The 20,075-nt window shown below is 44.4% G+C and overlaps 1 protein-coding gene across 1 annotated transcript in view; it reads left to right on the top strand.

Annotated features, from left to right (window-relative positions):
* The first annotated feature begins 1,049 nt into the window (after positions 1–1,049).
* The window catches only part of Ccdc3 (coiled-coil domain containing 3), an 82,989-nt gene continuing 63,963 nt past the window's right edge, over positions 1,050–20,075 (top strand). The window contains exons 1-4 of the mRNA XM_069990370.1: positions 1,050–1,190; positions 13,281–13,418; positions 17,005–17,130; positions 18,697–18,875. Coding sequence (XP_069846471.1) covers positions 1,140–1,190; positions 13,281–13,418; positions 17,005–17,130; positions 18,697–18,875 — 494 coding nt within the window. The 5' untranslated portion in view covers positions 1,050–1,139. The remainder of the gene's footprint in view (positions 1,191–13,280; positions 13,419–17,004; positions 17,131–18,696; positions 18,876–20,075) is intronic.

Below are 20,075 nucleotides of genomic sequence, written 5' to 3'. Positions count from 1 at the left end.
CTTTCATGGTGCTGGAGCTTGAACTCATGGCCTTATTCTTGTTAGGCAGGAACTCTACCACTTGAGCCCCAACCCTTAGCCAATAATGCTTCAGTTATTTTTTTTTTTTCAGGTCAGGTGTTATGTTTTTGTCTGGGCTTGGACCATGATATCCCTATTTTTGCCACATCATAGCTGGGGTAACAAAAGTGAACCATTATGCCTGGCTTGTTTGTTGTGATAAAGTCTCTTTAACTTTTTTGCCCAGATGGGCCTCAAATTGCAATCTTCCTAGCCTTTGCCTCTCAAGTAGTTGGGATTATAGCCATGAGTCACCACACACCATGTTGGGTTTTTAATTTCAGATCCATTAACTAGTTCATTAAGTAGAGTTTTTTAAGGTGTAGGATTGAACTCTGGGGCCTTATACTCCATTTGCATTTCTTGCTCATGGCTGGTACTCTATCCACTTGAGTTTCATCTACAGTCTAGCAATTTGCTGACTAATTGGAGATTGAGTCTCTTGGACTTTTCTGCCCAGAGTGGCTCTGGACCTTGATTGTCCATGTCTTAACCTCTTGAGTAGTTAGGATTACAGATGTACAAGGTTAGATCTCCTTTAATCTTTTCTGGGTACCAAATCAATGAAGATTCTAGAGTATTAAGTTCTGATTTGTCTAACCTGACTCCCTGCTTTTTTTCTGAACAGCAGATGGCGCTGTGAACATGTCTGTGAAGAAGGTATAGTCAGAGAAAGTTGGGAGAAATGCACTGCTGAACCTTCCCTTGGTTTCAGAGACATCCTCACCTTCCTCTTCCCTGAGGACTCCTGATGAGTATTAGCTGCTCACCAACAGGCACAAATAATAAACACACGGTGTATATGTGCAGTGTATGGTGGTAGAGGAAGCCAGTTCAACAGTGACCTTTTTTTCCCCTGAGCACATCACTGGACTATTAGCCACAGGACCAAGTTGAGCCTGGTGAAAAGCCAAACAGGAAATGAGATGTCCTATTTCTAGGCCTGACCTATGGAAAACTCAACCTGTTTTTTTTTTCCTCTTCACAAGCTGAAGCCAGTGTCCAGTAAGATCTTGGAAGTCTTGGGTTGGGTTGAAGATGGTGGAATCTACCACCACTCTGAGTCTGTGAATGACTGCATGGAGCCAGGTACCCCTGATGGCTTGGACAGATGGTCAGCTATTACTGTGGTAAGAATCAAACTCTAATGTGTTAGGCCACTGAAATTGTTATATTGGTTGTTGCAGCAATTAGCTTATCCTAACTGATACATAAATTAACTGATGAGACTCTACTGTCCAAATGGTAAGCCTGGGACAGAGATTGATAGGAAATGCCCATGGTTCTGTGCTTGGAGACCTTCCCCTTTCTACATTAGACTTCAAATAAGAAGAGATTGTTCCCTGTTAATGGGAATTTTTAAGGCTTTCCTACCACCCCCAATTTTTTCCATCAAGCAAAGGACTCAATCTGTAAACCCATCTGTAGACTGGAAGGCCGGCAGCAGGCAGGGAAAATAAAAATTAGCTCAGGATGAAAATGGAGAGACACTGAATGATGTAAAGCTGGTCAGTTGCTGAGCATTTTGGAATAGAGTAAATCCCTCGGTAAAACCAAAAGTATTCTAATAAGAGCTAGTCACGGTGGGGAGGCTTACGCCATTCTAAAAAGTGGTCATGTTTCTTCAATGGGTGGCAATCCCTGGAGTGAGGAAATAATTTCACTCCTTGGAGTGAGCGAGGGAATTGAATGCCTTGGTTAATTGGAGGTGGAGTGTCAAGGACTTTTTCTCTCCCAGCTGGCTTTGCACCCACATCCTCAGATCTCACCCTCCTGAGTAGCTAGGATTACAGGTGTTAGCCAAGGACTGAACAAAGGATGCAAAAAAGGAGTGTTATTCTGGTTAAAATGTAATATATATGCCTGTTTGAAATACCATGCTTGAGGGGCTGGGAAGGTGGCTCAGTGGTAGAGCGCTTGCCTTGCATGCCTGAGGCCCTGGGTTCGATTCCTCAGCACCACATAAGCAAAAAGAAAGAAAGCCGGAAGTGGCGCTGTGGCTCAAGTGGTAGAACGCTAGCCTTGAGCTGAAGAGCTGAGGAACAGCATCCAGGCCCAGAGTTCAGGCCCCACGACCGGACCCCCCCCCAAAAAAAAAAGAAATACCATGCCTGAATACAATTATTACACATTTAAAAAATGGATGACCTGAGTGAAATAGGTTTTATTAGGGGAATGGTATTAGCAACAGGAGGAGGGTGAATACATAGTCAAAGTTCTCTCTCTCTTTTTCTTTCTTTCTTTCTTTCTTTCTTTCTTTCTTTTCTTTCTTTCTTTTCTTTCTTTCCTCCCTCCCTCCCTCCTTCCCTCCCTCCCTCCCTCCTTCCTTCCTTCCTTCCTTCCTTCCTTCCTTCCTTCCTTCCTTCCTTCCTTCCTTCCTTCCTTCCTTCCTTCCTTCCTTTCTGCTGGTCGTGGGGCTTGAATTCTGGGCTTGGGTGCTGTCCCTGCACTCTTCAGCTCAAGGCAAGTGCTCTACCGCTTGAGCCACAGTGCCACTTCTGATTTTCTAGTGGTTTTATTGGAAATAAGAGTCTCAGACTTTCCTGCCTGGGCTGGCTTTGAACCATGATCCTTAGATCTTAGCCTCCTGAGTAGCTAGGATTACAGGTGTGAGCCACCAACACTTGGCTTCAAAATACTTTCTATGCATGTATGAAAACAGAACAGTGAAACCTGTTGAAATCATTCTGAGTAGCAAGAGGCTAAGGGAGAATGATGGGGGTGAAGTGGATGGGTACTTTGTATACATGTATGGAAATGTCACATCAAACATCCACTTGTAGAACAAATGTATGTGAATAAAAGTGTTAATTGAAAGAGTATTAACGTTACTAATGGACAGCCAACAGACTAGAAGAAGATCTTTACCAGCACTACATCAGACAAAAGCCTAATATCTAAAATATATAAAGAACTCAAGAAACTAACCCCTCCTAAACCTAACAAAATAATCACTAAATAGGCAAAGAACTAAAGAGAGACTTCTCAGAAGAAGAGGTCAGAATGGTAAAGAAATACATGCGGAAATGCTCAACATCCCTGGCTATAAAGGAAATGCAAATCAAAACAACTCTGAGAAACCATCTCACCCCAGATAGATTGGTCAACATTGTGAATCTGAACAACAGATGTTGGCAGGGAAAAAGGAACCCTATTACACTGTTGATGGGAATGTAAACTAATACAGCCTCTCTGGACAGCAGTCTTGAGGTTCCTCAGAAAACTAAACATAGATCTTTCCTATGACCCATACCATTCCTGGGCATCTGCCCAGAACATCGTAAGCCAGGATACTGTAAAGACACTTGCACATTCATGTTCATTGCTGCACTATTCACAATAGCCAAGTTGTGGAAACAGTCCAGACGCCCTAGAATAGGTGCGTGGCTCCCCAAAATGTGTACCTGTACACGATTGAATTTTACACAGCCCTTAGAAAGAATAAATTACGTCGTTGGCGAGGAAATGGAGGGACCTAGAACAAATCATGTTAAGTGAGGCAAGCCAAGCTCAGAGAGAAAAAACAGTACATGTTCTCAGGAAGCTAGATCTACAATACCATAACATAATAAATGATAAAGTCTGTAGGCATTCACACACAATGAGACCAAAGGAGGATAGTCTTAGGAGAGGAACAGAAAGGCACAATGCCTAGGAGATGGCTGGGCAAACAGCTGTACCTGCAGGTGGAAGGTTCTGGAAGGCAGAATGTGGCATCTTCTGTTTGTGCCTGATGCAGTGCTGAGCACAGAGCTGGAACCCAGCAGACATGAGCTAGTGTTTGCTCATCTGAGCTGAAACGCGTGTACACACTGGCTTTGAGCAGCTCTTTCAGAGTTGCCTTTTGAATTACTCCATGGACTCCTGTTTGGGGTCCTTTTGGATTCGGGCAGGAAGCTGGGCTGGACCCCATGCGCAACACCTCCAAGAGAAGGCACCGGCTGCATAAATGCACAGAGGCACAGCCCGTGCAGCAGCTGCCAGCAGCACGGCCACAAATGTAGTGATAGGGATGGAGGAAATTGAGCTGCCCCAGGCCAGCAGGAAAAAGGACGAGGATCTGACCTCCATCCTGCCACAGACCAACCTGCCTGCAGTTCCAAAACCAGCAGAAGGGCTGAGAACTTCTGGGCCAGCGACTGCCTTCCCCCTCCCACCCAGCCCCAAGCTACCAATAGGAGGACTGCAGGACACAGAGGACAGCCGACACAGACAGGCTCCAACTCACTAAACCGGTCCGTGGAACAGCTCCCGAGCATATTGAATGGAGAATTTATTTTCTTTGGTCTTTTATTCCTCTATCAATTTTGTTTTTTTGTCTATGCATTTATTCAGCTTTTGTTGTTTTGTTTGTATTGCTTTTTATTTCTTTTCTGTCACCTCTCTTTCTTCAAAATTGTAGGGTGCTCAAGTGCCTGAATATCAGCACTTGGCTTAGGCTATTTGGAGTTGTCTACACTAGTGTTTAGGGATTGAGATTCATTGCTTCTCAAATTTGTTAAGTTTGTTGGATTAGATCCCGTGGTTTTCTTATTCATTTATTTATTTATTGCGCCTGTCCTGACGTTTGAACTCAGGGCCTGGGTACTCTCCCTGAGCTCTTTTGCTGTAGTCTAGTGTTCTACCACTTGAGCCACATCTCCACTTTCAGCTTTTTTGGTGCTTAAGTAGACATGAGTCTCATGGACTTTTCCTGCCTGAGTTGGCTTTGAACCTCAATGTTCAGCTCTCAGACTCTTTATCCTCTTTCTAAGTTTTTTAAATTAGTAAAATATTAAAAAAAATAATGTCCTCTGTCTCTTTCCATGATGAACTAGCATTTCTTTTCCCCACTGATCTCTCTCGCAAACTTTTCCCTCTATACCTTTCCCTTGCCCTAGAACCTTTACCTTTTCAACTTATAGTTAAGCTCTGAATTTGCCATGTCTCATCAGGACTGAACTCAATGCCTACACAGAATGGCTATTACCAACCCTGAACCCAGATGTGTAAATCACAGTGAAAGATCACAAATATTCATGAACAATCAAGACAACATGCTACTCTCAAAAGTAGCCTTAGGCTGTGAGGAATTCAAGGTGCCAAGAGGAGCAGGTGTGCACCATGTAGTGGAGATAAGGCATAGATATATGCCGCTGGGCTGGGCGGTGTGGACAAAGCCCCTGCCAGCCTCAGTCTCCTGCTGGCAAGGGCTAGCAAGACACTCACTGCCTGCCAGGTGCTCAGGCTGCCTGAACTGGATGCTTGGCAAGTATCACCTTCATTATTGCTTCTAAGCTATAGACCTTGGACTCTGTCTGCAAATACAAAGGAAGGAATGGGGCTGGGTACATGGTTGCCTGGGCCTTGGAGCACCCCAGCCTGCTGCTTGCCATGTGTATGCCTTTCCAAGGAGAAACCCTAAACCTCCAGTTAAGCCTCAACAAGTCCTGTGAATCTGCCCAGGATTGGAACTTCCTCTTCTGCAACATACATGCTTCCACACCACCACCCTGGGCTGGTTCTTTACAGTCATGAAGGATGATTTGGGACCTCTTGCTCTTTTCTGAAATCCACTGAAGGCCTCCTATGCTCTCAAAAGTTGTCAGTCATCAGTTCTAGTCCTCCAAGGGGGAACTGGGTATGAGTACATACCTTGTATGTACATATGTGCATGTACATGTACATTCAGACCTCCTGCCTTCCAGTTTCCCAGCTGAGGCAGTTCAGAGTGTCCCAGAGAGCAAAGGATTCTCCTCTGTGAATCTGATTGGGCAAGGGGGTCTGGCTAAAAATTTAAGGACTGTCTTTGTCACTAAATTCAGAGTGTGTCAAGTTTTTCAAGTTGAACACCCTGTTTCTTTAACTTTCCAGTCTGGAACAAAAAGGGAGGTGTATGAAAGGAGATTTAAGAGATGTAACTCTGTGTGTGTGTGTGTGTGTGTGTGTGTGTGTGTGTGTGTGTGTGTGTGTGTGTGTGTGTGTGTGTGTGTGTGTGTGTGTGTGTGTGTGTGTGTGCGTGTGTGTGTGTGTGTGTGTGTGCGTTTGCAGGTATTGAGGCCTGAAATAAAGGCCTTAGCAATGTTCTTTAGCTTTTTCACTCAAGATGGTGCTCAACCAATCAAGCCACACCTCCACTTCCTGCTTTTTGCTGGTTAATAGGAGATAAGATTCTCATGAACTTTTCTGTTTGGTGTGGCTTTGAACCTCCATTCTAAGATCTGAGCCTCCTAAGTAGCTAGGATTGCAGAGGTGAGCACCAGGTTAAGACTTCATATTCTTAGAGTTATGCAGAAATTCCTGATTCAATAACTAAGAGCTTTTCCTCACAGAAGCTGTTCTTTCTCATTAGACTTAAGAGGAGACAGCGTCCTTCAGTGCTTTGGGTTCTATAAAGTGTCTACAGCCAAGGAACTGATGAGTTGTACCAGGACCCTTCTTTGAAGCTCATCCCAATAAAGGGCCCGCCTTCCTGCTCACTGCTACACCAACACCAATTCCTTGTCCTCTGGCATTTCCTTTCCAGGTCTGACAGAAACAGAGCTTATTTTAAAGCAGCATTTATGAGTTCCCTTATAAATTACTGAGATTACCATGGAAATGAAAGGCAAATGACAAAACCCTGAGGAAGAAAATAGCCCCTGCTTAATCGCTTATGAAGATGTGAAAGGAAAGGAAATTGCAGGCCTGATAAAAACCACAGATCTGTTCAAAAGGAGGAAATAGGAGCAGGCCTGGGGAGACCCCGAACAGTGCGGCTGAAATCCTGGACTCCATGGAGTTTCCCTTCTTCTCAGACTCATAGTGGAATGGGAAGTAAGCTTGTGCTCCATTGTCTGTTAGAAAATTAAACTGAGACCAAATGGTCAGTATATGTGACTCTTAGCTGGACTCACCCCTTTAAAATCTTTCCTGAAGGTTATTATGCATATTTACAGAAATATATATATATATATATATATATATATATATATATAGATAGATAGATAGATAGATAGATAGATAGATAGATATTTTGGGTCCAGTCGTGGGGCCTGAACTCTGGGCCTGGGCGCTGTCCCTCAGCTCTTCAGCTCAAGGCTAGCACTCTACCACTTGAGCCACAGCGCCACTTCCAGCTTTTTTTTCTGCTTATGTGGTGCTGAGGAATCAAACCCAGGGCCTCATGCATGCAAGGCAAGTGCTCTACCACTGAGCCACCTTCCCAGCCCCTACACAAATATATTAATTAACGTCTGATACATATACGGAGGATTCCAGTAGTGTAAAGTCCTTCGAACAACTAACTTACAGTTCAACAAAATGAAAAACAGGAAGCTAGAACATGATTTATTTGGGGGTATTGAGGTCAAGAGGAGGAGGTAGATGAGTAGAGAGAGGAAAGATGGGCAAATAATCATCATATTCAGCATCCATATGTGAAAATAGAACCAGGTAACTTGAGGGGATGGATGAGTGTGGGAGAGATGGGGGAGAATGATGGAAGAGGTGATATTGATCAAGATGCATTGTCCTCATAACCTGATTTGTTGAGATCGCTTGTACAATTACTTAAAAAATACTAAATCAAACCTATTACCTGAAGTTTCATCAAGGATTAGAACAGAATGTAGACAATTTCCTCTGTGAGGAACTGGGGATGTCTAGCATGCCAAAGGCCCCGGGCCTGAGCTATAGAAGGGTAAAGGCAAAAACAAGTGGAAAGTCACTTCAGGATTAAAAAAAAATATCCATCAGGAAGACAGATGTGATTTAGTGTTATTAATTTTTTTGGTAGTTCTTTACCCTACTGCTAGGGTTTATTGGGATTTAACATTTTTTTATTTTATTATATAAGTGATGTACAGAGGGGTTACAGTTATATAAGTAAGGTAATGAGTCCATTTCTTGTCGAACATTGTTACCCTTTCTCTCATTTTTCTCCCACTTCCCCCCCCCCCAAAGTTTGGTGCTATTATGATGGTGCCATTTTCCCAAACTAGTACTGGCCAAATTCTGCTTGAAGTCCAAGTGTTCTTGACCTGACAGGGAGACTGGAAAGATGCAAAAGCAATATTGTACGCAAGATGCAATATCTTCTTCATCTCTGAGGCTAAATGATACTCAAAAGAGACCACTTGAGAGGAATTCTCAGAAAGTGGGACCAAAATCTCATAGCTGCCAATGTGAGAGAGATTTGACAGGTATAGTTCCTGAAAAATAAAATGGGAATTTCTAAAAATGATTTTTAGTCTGGGCACTGGTAGCTCACGCCTGTTAATCCTAGCTACTCAGGAGGCTGAGATCTGAGGATCATGGTTCAAAACCAGCCTGGGCAGGAAAGCCTGTAAGATTCTTATCTCCAATTAACCACCAGAAGACCAGAAGTGGCGCTATGGCTCAAGTGGTAGAGTGCTTGCCTTGAGCTGAAGAGCTGAGGGACAGCACCCAGGCCCAGAGTTCAAGCCCCACAACCACCACCACCAACAACAACAAGAGTTTTTTTGTTTTATCCTTAACAAAATAGTTTTACAATCATAACTGTGCTTTCAGTCAAACATAATCAGGTATTTATTGGAAGGAAATGGTAGGCTTTGGAGGGCTTCAGTGAATGACCTTCTCGGATCTCTGCAACTTATGAGTCCCTCATAAATCAACCCTGGGCTTGGCTGTGTGACTAACATTAGCCAAAGGAATATTAGCTAGAATCACGCAAGTGAAGGCTTGATAAGTCCTTGTATTTTGTCAAGTGGGACTGGTCTTCTTGGAATGCCTTATTTCTGCCCATGCTATAAGACAAGCTCAAGCAACCATGAGGAGAATCATGGAGGTCCTTGTACTAACTGCATTTGGGTTTGAAGCCAGCAGCCAGCTTTCTGTGTGAGGCCATTTGAGACCTTCTGGACTCCCTACTCCAAGCCAAACATATGTGAAACATAGCTACTTCCTTAGCGATGCACAGAAGAAGTAACAAGTAATTATAAGCCATTGCATCTTGGGATGGTTTATTGAACAGCAGTAGAAAAGGACATAGGAAGCTACCTACCTTAGCATCAGCTTAAGAGTCTGGCAGATAAATGGAAGAATTTGGAGGACTAGGAAGTGGACTGTTAGAGGAAGCCTTAAGAGCCATGAGGAGATTCTTATTGGCAGCTAAAGAAAAGAGGACCCACATTATATGTTACAATAACAGTTAGCACAACTGGTAACATGGGAAAAATAAGAAATAGCCTATCCAATGAACTTATGGATCTGCCCAAGGGGATTTCCAGGCAAATCTCTTGGGGCCACTGACTCTACTCAAAGTTGTGAGTAGGCAGGGAGTAATTCCTCTAGTGTTGGCAGACCTGGGCTTTTGAGTGCCAGAGGATTCTGGGCTAGGCTGACAGACACAGAGGCTTATAAGTTCGAGTCCCGAGAACTAGAATCTGTGACTTCCTGGTCTGGAGGAAAGAGACTTCTAGCTGTTGTATTCAGAGGCATATTGCTCTGGACTTGTCAGTAGCCTGACAGCAGAAGTTAGTGTAGCAGTAGCATTTAACAGTGTTTAATCCCTGCCCCAGTAATTTAAAGTTCTGTCTGTCTCTCTAGTGTTGAAAGTGTCATCTGTTTTCTTTAACTGCCTATTCAAAAGTACAAGAGTACTGGGTGCTAGTGGCTCATGCCTAGAATCTTAGCTACTCAGGAGGCTGAGATCTGAGGATTGTGGTTTGCATTTAGCTGCTACAGAAAAGTCTATAAGATTCTATTCTCCATTTAACCGGTAAAAAGCCAGGAGTGGAGATGTGGCTCAGGTGGTAGAGTGCCAGCTATGAGTGAAAAACTCTAAGTGAGAGTGTGAGGCCCTCAGTTCAGTTCCAGTGTAGCTTTGAAGATACGATCAGTGCTCTGGCAGTAAAATAGAATGTCAAGGTCAAGATCTCTATGAAAACATCAGGAGGATTTAGTAAGTACCTTCCAGGTCCTCTTAGGTAGACAAGAGACTTTTAAGGAAGTTAAGGGTGTTTATCTTGGCTTTCAGCTTCCAAAGACAAGGATGGTTTGAAGAGATATGTATGAGCTTTTATTTAACGGGTTCAATTATAATTTGATATGTGCAGAACTACAAAAAATGTAATAAGGTCCTATCAGTCTGAACAAAAAAGATAGAGATGATTTTAAATAAAAAACTTTTGCTGGTCATGATAATCATACCTGAGATTCCAGAACTCAAGAGGCTGAGACAAGAGGATCTCAAATTTGAGGCCAGCCCAGGCTACAGTTATAGCTGATGCTGGGCTTTCTGTTTAAAAACTGATTTGAAGCATGTGATTTTAGGATCCTGCTCTAAGAGAGACTTCATACTTTTAACATTGAATCTAAATCTCAGCACCAGCCCACTCAGGTATACATTTGGAAGGAAAGAGCCAGGGGCAAGTCTACATTCATGGATCAGATACAGGATGAGCTTACCTGCATTGTCCTGCACTGTTTGGATACTTACCAATCAAAGTAGTCATTCATACCTGGGCATGGAGCTCACTGGTATAGAGTGCTTGTCTACCATATATAAGACCATAGGTTCCATCTCCAATATTGAGAAAAGAAGATTAAGATGTGACTGATAAGAGTAAAAAGAAAGAAGGACCAAGTATGATTGTAATCCCAGCTATACGAGGCAGAGATGGGAAGATTATTGTTTGATTCAGACAGGCAAGAAAGGGTATCAAGAGAAAGAAGAGTCGCTGGCTCTGAGGATGGAAGAGAACCTTGAGCAAGGCTCTACACAGTGGGGAGAGAAAAGAAAGCTCTAGAGCCTCCAGGAAGGAAGGCAGTACTAGTCACACCTTGATTTTTATCCACTTAGAGCCACTTCAAACCTATGACCTCCAGAGCTGGTCTGAGAGGATGGTGTGAATACAGTCGAGGAGATCTGAAACAAGAAGGATTACGTTGAGGAATCACTCTTCTTATGGACAAGTTCATCTGATTACATGGCTTGAACAGTAATATATAATAAGATTGCAATTGTCATTGACATGCAGGAATTCTGAAGCAGAAAACATTCTTATCTCAAGAACAATGGGTTTATAACCACATGATGCCAAAATAATAGATGGATTTGGTTAGTGTGGATGAAGTCTACCAACTTGGAATTTAGTATCATATTCCACACAGAATAATATTAATACTAAATACCTAGATGGCCAAACTTCATGGGAAACATAGCAGTTCTACTGATTATTTGAAGTATTTTCAAGTATAAGGATTTGTTCTGAATTGCCTGAGAAGAGTACTAGTCAAATTTCAGCTTAATTAAAACATTTTTTTCACAGCTAACATAGTTCCAACAATTAATGTGGATTGATCCCCAAAGACAGAAATGGATTCTGAAAGTCAACCTGACCTTGGAATTTTAGTATTAGAATATAAACAGTAATAAGGGAACATGATGATTGTAAAAGAACTGAAGAAAATATTTGATAATTTTACCATGAATGGCTCATCTTTTGGTGATGTCAAGAGACTGGAGGAATTAAATCTTGTTTGAATACTATTAGCTACATTTTTTTCCATCTCTCCTCCTTCTGCTCTTTCCTTAAAATATTAAGATACTAAGTTCACATTGATTTATTCTTATCTTCCTCTCGAATTCATTAAATTCTATGCTCATAAAAGAATCTGCTTTCAAATGTGCTAAGAAATTTTTAACTATTTCCATTTTAACAAAGATTAAATGATCACATGAAATTTTAAAAAAAGGTAGTCTGGGAATGTGGCTTAGTGGTAGAGTGCTTGCCTAACATGCATGAGGCCCTGGGTTCAATTCTTCAGAACCACATAAACAGAAAAAGCCGGAAGTGGCACTGTGGCTCAAGTAGTAGAGTGCTAGCCTTGAGCAAAAGAAGCTCAGGGACAGTGCTCAGGCCGTGAGTTCAAGCCCCAGGACTGGCATAAAAGAAAAGAAAAGAAAACAAGGGTATCAAGATCTTATCTCAAAAAACAAGCTGGGTATGGTGGGCATTCTGCACAGGAAGTGTGACCTGGGCTAAGCCACGAGACTTTATCTGGAAAAATAATTTTAAAAAAATTTCAGAACTGAGGGCCTGGCTCAAGGGGTAGAAGTCCTACCCAGCAAGTGCAAAACCCTGAGTTCTAACCTCCAGTAATACTAAAAAGAAAAAAAAGGAAAAGGATGGAAAGGAAATGATGGCAATTTGAGTTGGTTATTTTAAAGTTAATTTAATTGGCTAATATAAAAAGCTTTTCTAGAAGCCAGTCTACTTTTATTAGTAAGTGTTAAGTGCAGTTATTTCCACAAAAGATGACATTTTTGTGAATAATGAGAACATTTCTAGATCTTCAACTATAACCTTCCTTCACAGCTGAGATTCTTTGAGTTGGAATAAGAGAATATTTAAATAGAATAGCTGCTTTATTGCTAAACTTCCCAAAGGCTGAAACTTTACATTCCTAGTCATGAGACTCATTCATTGATTCATTATATACATATTTGAGTATTCACTCAGGATTAGCCATTATGGCTCTTCTTCCTATTATTAATCCAAGTTTAGAAAACTTAGTTTTAAAAGCTATAATATATATTAAGTGGGAAAACCAGAACTTTGTGTGTGTGTGTGTGTGTGTGTGTGTGTGTGTGTGTGTGTGTGTGTGTGTGTGTGTGTGTGTGTGTGTGTGTGTGTGTGTGTGTGTGTGTGTGTGTGTGTGTGTGTGTGTGTGTGTGTTTATGCCAGTACTGGGGTTTGAACTCAGTGCCTGGATGCTATCCCTTAGATTTTTGCTCAAGACCAGGACTGTACCATTTGAGCCATACTTCTCCTGGCTTTTGAGTGGTTAATTGGAGATAATAGCCTTGCAGACTTTCTTTCCTAGGCTGACTTTGAACCATGATCCTTAGATCTCAGCCTTCTGAGTAGCTACGATTACAGATGTGAGCCATCAACATCACTGCCAAGTTTTATTTATGTTTCAGAGAAACTTTTTTTTTTTTTTTTGCCAGTTAGGCCTGGGCACTGTCCCTTAGCTTTTCAGCTCAAGGCTAGCACTCTACTTGAGTCACAGTGCCACTTCCGGCTTTTTTTGCTTATGTGGTGCTGAGGAATTGAACCCAGGGCCTCATGCATGTGAGGCAAGCGCTCTACAACTGAGCCATCTTCCCAGCCCCCAGAGAAACTTTTTACTAGCCCTTTTAATCATTGATTTTACAGCAAACACAAGAATACCCAAAACATTTTCCATACTTTCTCTCTATTTCTCAATAGATCATCACAATGCCCTGTCATACAGAAGATCCTGAGCTCCTTCCTCCTCTGGCATGGGAAGCTCTTCCCCTAGGAACCCCCTCGGTGGGTCTTGACATCTTCCCTGCAGCTGCAGCTGGCCAAAACATCGAAGCCATGGTATGTATGTTTGCAGTCTTTGTAAATTTTCCCAGGCATGCTATTTTTTTTCTACCAGCCTTATACATTCTCTGAGCAGGCTGTGATGCTCTGAAATGCAGGCAGTTCATTAGAGGAGAACATTGAAGTAGGATGCACAACTTGTATAATTATGATCTACTGATAGGCTCAGCTGGGGGCTTTCCTTCAGAGGAAAGACTCCCCTTTTTAGAACTTTGCTGCGTCTTCCTCTGGCTAGGGCCTCTGCCCTTTCCCCAGAAAGGCCACTTCACAATGATAAGACCCACTTCCTATGACAAGACTCTATTTCCTATGACCAGACTCCATTGCCTATGACAAGACTCCGCTTCTGATGATGCCCTGTGGACATTGTCGTAGAGAAGCCAAGCAGCTTTATAATACCCACACCTTCCTCTCTACAGCCTGTGTAACTGCCTTCCTTCTTCCGTTTCACTCTAACCACAGAGATGCAAAAGGGAGGACAAAGAGACTGCTTGTTCTCAGTTTAAGGGTTTGGTATGTTCTAACTTATCAGGGGAAAGTTGCAGCCTCTCTCTGTCTCTCTGTCTCCCTCTCTCTCTCTTTTTCTCTCTGTTATAGTTCTGGTTAGGGCTTGAACTCTGGGCCTAGCCACTATCCCTGAACTTTTCTGTTCAAAGCTCGCTGGCTCTTTGAGCCACAGCTCTACTTCCAGCTTTTTGGTGGTTAATTGGAGATAAGACTTTCCTGCCTGGGCTGGCTTTGAATTGCTCAGATCTTAGCCTCCGAAGTAGCTAGGATTACAGGCATGAGCCACCAGTACCTGGCAGGATCAGCTTCTTCTAGACTCACCTAAGATCCTGGCTTGCTTAGCTTTTGTATTTATCTGGACATTTAAATGAAGGTGTTTCAGAGGCTGCTGGTAAGATTTTTTATGCAGTCTTTCCTAGTAAAGATTATGTCTTCAAAGTCTAGTTTGGGTCTCCTACCTGATCCATTGCACCACTTTGATTAGTGATGGCTGTATACAGTAGGAACTCCTTGATGGAACACCAGTGCCTGGAATAACACTCCACACATGGTAACTGAAAGGTGATTGTTGAAACATCAGTGATGCTTGTGTGCTGACTACCAAGTACAGAATTTCTCAGGGTATGCCTACTATTTCTATTTGGTATCCAAATACTTGAATAAGCAGATATTGGACATTTGGTTTGTTGGACTTCACACAGTTATTTTTAGCATTTCATCTCAGTTCAGAATCAACTATCACCCCATTTCCATTGGGCCAACTATGAGGAAGGCTGTGACAATTTTGATGACATAGCCTACTGCCTGCCTCAAGGCTCACAAAAACCATGTGACTCCTCCTCTCCTCCTCCTCTTCCTCTTCTTCCTTCTTCCTCCCCCCTCTCCTTCTCTTCCTCCTTGTGCTAGTGCTAGGCCTTGAACTCAGAGCCTTATGCTCTTTCTTAGCTTTTTTTGTGCAAGGCTAATGATCTACCACTTGAGCAACATCTCCACTTTTAGCTTCTTGCTGGTTAATTGGAGACAGGAGTCTTGGGAATTTGTCTACCTGAGCTGGCTTTGAACTGTGCTCCTCAGATCTGAAGCCTTCTAAGTAGCAAGGATTACAGCTGTGAGCCACCAGAACCATGCCTTTCTATGAGGTACTTGTCAATGCCAACACTAGGTCATTTTAAAAAATCTGAAATGCAGATGAAAAATGTAGCTGAAGAATCCAGGAGATGGGTATTGTCTGGAAAATGCACTCTGGGCAGTAGTAGAAGTGTTTTCATTCAACTCTGTCAACTTTAGACAAGAAGAGAGAAAACAGCTATGTGTACTACTTTATATTTATTTATTTATTTGCTTGTGTAAATGGAAAGAAAAGTCTGCAGAACTAAACAAATCTTTTCCAGGCTTCTGAGGCTCCTCAAGATGCAATTAAAAAGAAAAACTTTGTTAACTATCTTGTCCACATAAGTAGTAACACAGGACTGAAATAGAACAGGGTGTTTGAGTAGACATCAGTAGAGAACTGATGTCAGTTCAGCTCTGTACTCATTGGCCAGCCCTGGTATGAAGCTAAGGTTCTTCCTAACTGTACTGGCTACATTTGTGTAGCTGTGACCAATGCACACAAGGAAGAATTAGTGGCTGTGTTTATTTCAGGCCTGTGTTGAGGCAGCATGTTATGGTGATAGTGGGTATGTGTGGTGGAGGGAACCATTCACTTCCTGGTAAGTGAGAAAGGGGCCCTGGAACAAGATACAGCCCCAAGGACATGCTCCCAGTGGCCTGTTTCTTTTGGCTGGGCCCCAGCTATGGGTCAAGTGCCCTACACACAAGTCTATCTAGACATTGCCTATTCTAAACCATAACTTGAACTAAAATGTACCCTAGGTACCTCTTAAACAAAGGTACCAACTTGCACCTTTAAGATATTTCCTATTTTCCTGCATCATCTAGTGCTGTAGTTTGGTGTATGGACCCCAGAGCCTGAATGTTGGGGTTTGGATCCTGACTCAGTTTCAAGCTCTGTGATCAGAGGAAAATCGGTTAACTTCTCCATGCTTAAGCTAACTTCTCTGTCAAATGAGGTCCATAGTAGAATGTTGTTTGGAGACTTAATTAGGCTAACATATGGAAAGTCCTTACAACACTATTTGGTCCATAGTAAACGATAAATAAACATTGGCAATTGTTCATATTACAATTTGGCAATGGTTGCTCAAAGTCAGCTTGCAAGGCATATCAACATTTTATACCCTTTCCTCTTTCTTTAGTAAACCTGTAGAATAACTGTTAAGTAACTGTTGTGGATCTAAGTCTGACTCCCTCTTCCCCAGCCCCTACAAAGGGTACAAGGGGGTGGGCTGTCTCTTGTTGGAGGACCCAAGAATTCAGTCCCCTATAAACCAGGAAGATAGGCCTCAGCAAACACCAATGCTTGACCTTGAACTTCTCATCTCCAGAACTGGGAGAAACAAGCATCTATTGTTTAATGCACTCAGCATATGTTACTTTGTTATGGCATACACATATGATAACTTTATGAACTCTCATAATTCAAATATTCAAACACAAAAGTTAAATATTGAACTATGCAAATGCACAAATATCAAACTATGATGAAATATCTCATACATTTAGACATTCCTAACTTAAATATTGTGTGAAAGCCTGGTGTCTCCCCTGGCAGACCATAGGCAGGAGTCAGAGATGCTTGGCACTGATGCTCTGGAAATGATTTTGACAACTATTTTAAATCCTTCAAAATATGTCGAGGGCCTGCAGAGTGTGTTGGCGTATGTCTGTAATCCCAGCACTCAGGAAGCTGAGGCAGGAAGATGGAGAGGTTGAGGTCACCATGGGCTACATAGTGAAACTTGTCTCAATGCCTGACTATGCAGGATTCTTTGCCCTGAAGGAGATTCTGATCCTTCCTTCCTTGGGTTTTCCAGCCCATTACAGAGGTTTCCAGAACAACTCCCGATTGAGTCACTAGAGTCTAGGCTCTTGTGACCCTCATGTCAGCTGAAGCCTCAAGGGTCACATGACCTTTCCATCCAAGACACAAGAACCCTCCCTCCCATTTCTCTAGACTCTTTCAGTGCTTCAGTGGAGTCTGGCTTTCTGTTGCAATGGCCTACAGTACACATTCACAAATTCAATCCTCCTAACTAAAGTGTCAGGACTCCTGGGAAGAAGACTCCCGGCTTCTAGGGAGGTGAGTCTCAGCCTTTGAACTTCTACTCTTAATTCTGTAACCTTTCTTCCTGCAGATTTTCCCAGAAACTCTCTACTGGGCAGGTCATGGAACAATCTAGCTGAGTTCCAAGGGCACAAACTTTTCAGAATCCAAATCAAAAACAATGCTTTGAGAACAACCTCTTACTTTCCAGTAGTCTTGCTTATATACTTATTGTAAAAATATATGATGTTATACGTGTTCCCGATGTGACACTTATATGGCATCCATATATTTATAAAGAAATACTCTTGCTGGGCATGGTGATGCATACTTGGTGCTGTTTTGGAGACCCACCTACTAATGTTGCCATCCATAACTGGCAGAGAAAAAGCTGAAAATCCATAGGGTCTGGAATGTGTGCTTGCCTGCAGGTGTGAAGTTGAGCTCAAACCTGCAAACACTCTTGTTTGTTCTCAGAACACCAGGAGTGAAACAGGCACCCAGGAAGTGGGAAACACTCTTTGGTTTGGGCCTCATTGAATCGGAGGACATTAACTGGTGAAAAGCTGTTTTGAGTTGACTGCTGAATTTGTATCCCAGGTTTAGGAAATCTGGAAGTTTGAATGTTTGTAGGTCATTTCACTTTAAAAAGGTCATGGCAAGGTGGCTTCTCCCCTTCCTCCCCCCAATCTTTATCAGGGCTTTCTGAAGTTCATTAGAGAGGGGAAGTTCCTGAAGAAGTTCAATAGGAGAAAGAGAGAAGAGAAGAAAGGACTTTCTGAAGTTTATTAGGAGAGTGAGAGGGACAGGAAGGAGAGGGAGATGGGGACAGAGAGAGAGAGAGACAGACAGACAGACAGAATCCCTCTTTCTCTGGAAGAGAAAGTCAATCTGATTTCTACGTAGTGTATTCTGGCTCTAGAAAACCGAGTCTCCCAGAATAATCAAATGAAGAGCGGGATTTTTAGTGTGTCCGCGTTTTCAGGGTCGCGGTACACCTGGCAAACTGTGGCCCCCGGCGCTAGGCCGGGCTGCACGCCGGCCTCCCCACGGGTGAACTCGGCCGGCGGGGGCGTCCCTGGGGCCGGGGTGGGTAGGCGCGGGGTCCTGGCCAGGGACCCGGAGCCCCAGGACAGCGGCGCGCGGAGCCGCCGACTCCCCGCCCTCCCCACGCCCCCATCGCAGGGGAGAGGGGGCAGAGCGAGGGGGGCGGGCGCCGATCCCCACCCCACCCCGTGGGGCCCCCCCCGGAGACCTGTTTTAAAGCGTGGCGCGGGCGCGGCCCGGGCGCTGACGGTGAGAGCGGTGCCTGGGCGGCCCTGGCGCTCCCCGCACCCCTCCCGGGAGAGCTCGGGCCATGCACCCCGGCTAGCGCCCGCCGCCGCCGGCATGCCGCGCCCGCCGCGCCCGCTGCGCCCGCTGCTGCTGGCCGCGCTCTGCCTGGCCGCGCGCCCCGCGCCCGCGCGCGCCTGCCAGCTGCCCTCCGAGTGGAGACCCCTGAGCGAGGGCTGCCGCGCCGAGCTGGCCGAGATCATCGTGTACGCCAAGGTGCTGGCGCTGCACCCCGACGTGCCCGGCCTCTACAACCACCTGCCCTGGCAGGACCACGCCGGCCAGGACGGCCTCTTCTACTCGGCCGAGGTGGAGATGCTGTGCGACCAGGCGTGGGGCAGCATGCTGGAGGTGCCCGCCGGCTCCAGGCTCAACCTCAGCGGCCTGGGCTACTTCGCCTGCCACTCGCACACCGTGGTGCAGGACTACGCCTACTTCTTCTTCCTCAGGTGAGCCCGGTGGGCCTCACCTGTCCGGCCCCGTCCCGGAGCCGGGCACTCCGGAGGCCCCCACCCCACCCCCCGCCGCGGGCCGCCGGGGGGGGGGGGCAAGCTAGCGTATGCCCTAGGCTCCCGCGCCCTGTGAAGCTGCGTTCTTTTCCTGCTTGCTTAGAGGAGATCCTGACCCGCCCTGGCTGAATAAAGCTGGTTTCTTCGGGGGTCCTGTAACACCCGCCCCCCCCCCCCAGGGTGTGATTTCCAACAGCCCCTGGCGAGCGCAGAGCAGGACCATCTTTGAAATGGGTCATTGAGGTTGTGGCTAGTTCTTCCTAAGTGTGATTGTGGTGTCTGTGTGTGTGTGTATGTATGTATGTATGTACACTGGGGCTTGAACTCAGGGCCTGGCACTTTTTTTTTCCTGAGGTCTGGCACTCTACCACTTGAGCCAAAGCCCCACTTCTGGCTTTTGGGTGGTTAATTGGAGATAAGAGTCTCAGGGATTTTCCTGTCCTGGCTGGCTTCCAATCAGGATCCTCAGATCTCAGTCTCCTGAATAACTAGGATTATAGTCCTCAACTCCGGAGTGTGATTTTTGAGCCAGTAGCTTGTCAGATTCTCCCCTCACAAGGAAGATGGGTTAATACCTGGTGTTTCTCTCCCACCTGAGTCAGTATTACAACGGACTGTCCCTTTTCACCTGTTCATGTCGGGTTATTCAAGCTAGCAAAGTTTATAGAGGCCAGCTGAGGCTCTAACCCTCCTCCACAGTGTTCTGATGGGTAGATCAGGCAGGTGGAACTCGTTGACTCTAGCCAGCATCAGTGTTGGGAAGTTCTGTGAAACTGGTTTGTTGTCAAGATGGAAGGCATCTGCTCAAGAGTGCAAACAGTTCTTATTGACTACTGAATTCTTCCCAAAGTTGAAAGAGTTGGGCAGGTAGAACCCTAACTGTGTGTGTAAGATGTTTCCAATTAAGAGTGATAGAGAGCCAGGCACTGTGAAGCATGTCTATAACCCCAGCTACTCAGGAAGGGAAAGTGGAAGGATGGGGTTGAAGCAAAGACAGATGCTGCCCCAACAAAAGGATTAGAGGTGTGGCTCAGGAGGAGTGTGCTTGCCTAGCATGTGTGAATGAGACCCTGGGTCCAGTCCCCCAGACTGCAAAAATAGATAAAACTTTCAAGAAGATATCAAAATGGATGGAATTGG

The sequence above is a fragment of the Dipodomys merriami genome, unplaced genomic scaffold (assembly GCF_024711535.1).
Source record: "Dipodomys merriami isolate MVZ:Mamm:240054 unplaced genomic scaffold, mDipMer1.0.p SCAF_4, whole genome shotgun sequence".
Taxonomy (NCBI): Eukaryota; Metazoa; Chordata; class Mammalia; order Rodentia; family Heteromyidae; genus Dipodomys; species Dipodomys merriami.
Note: the sequence above shows the minus strand (reverse complement) of the source record. Positions and strands in the feature narration are given on the sequence as shown.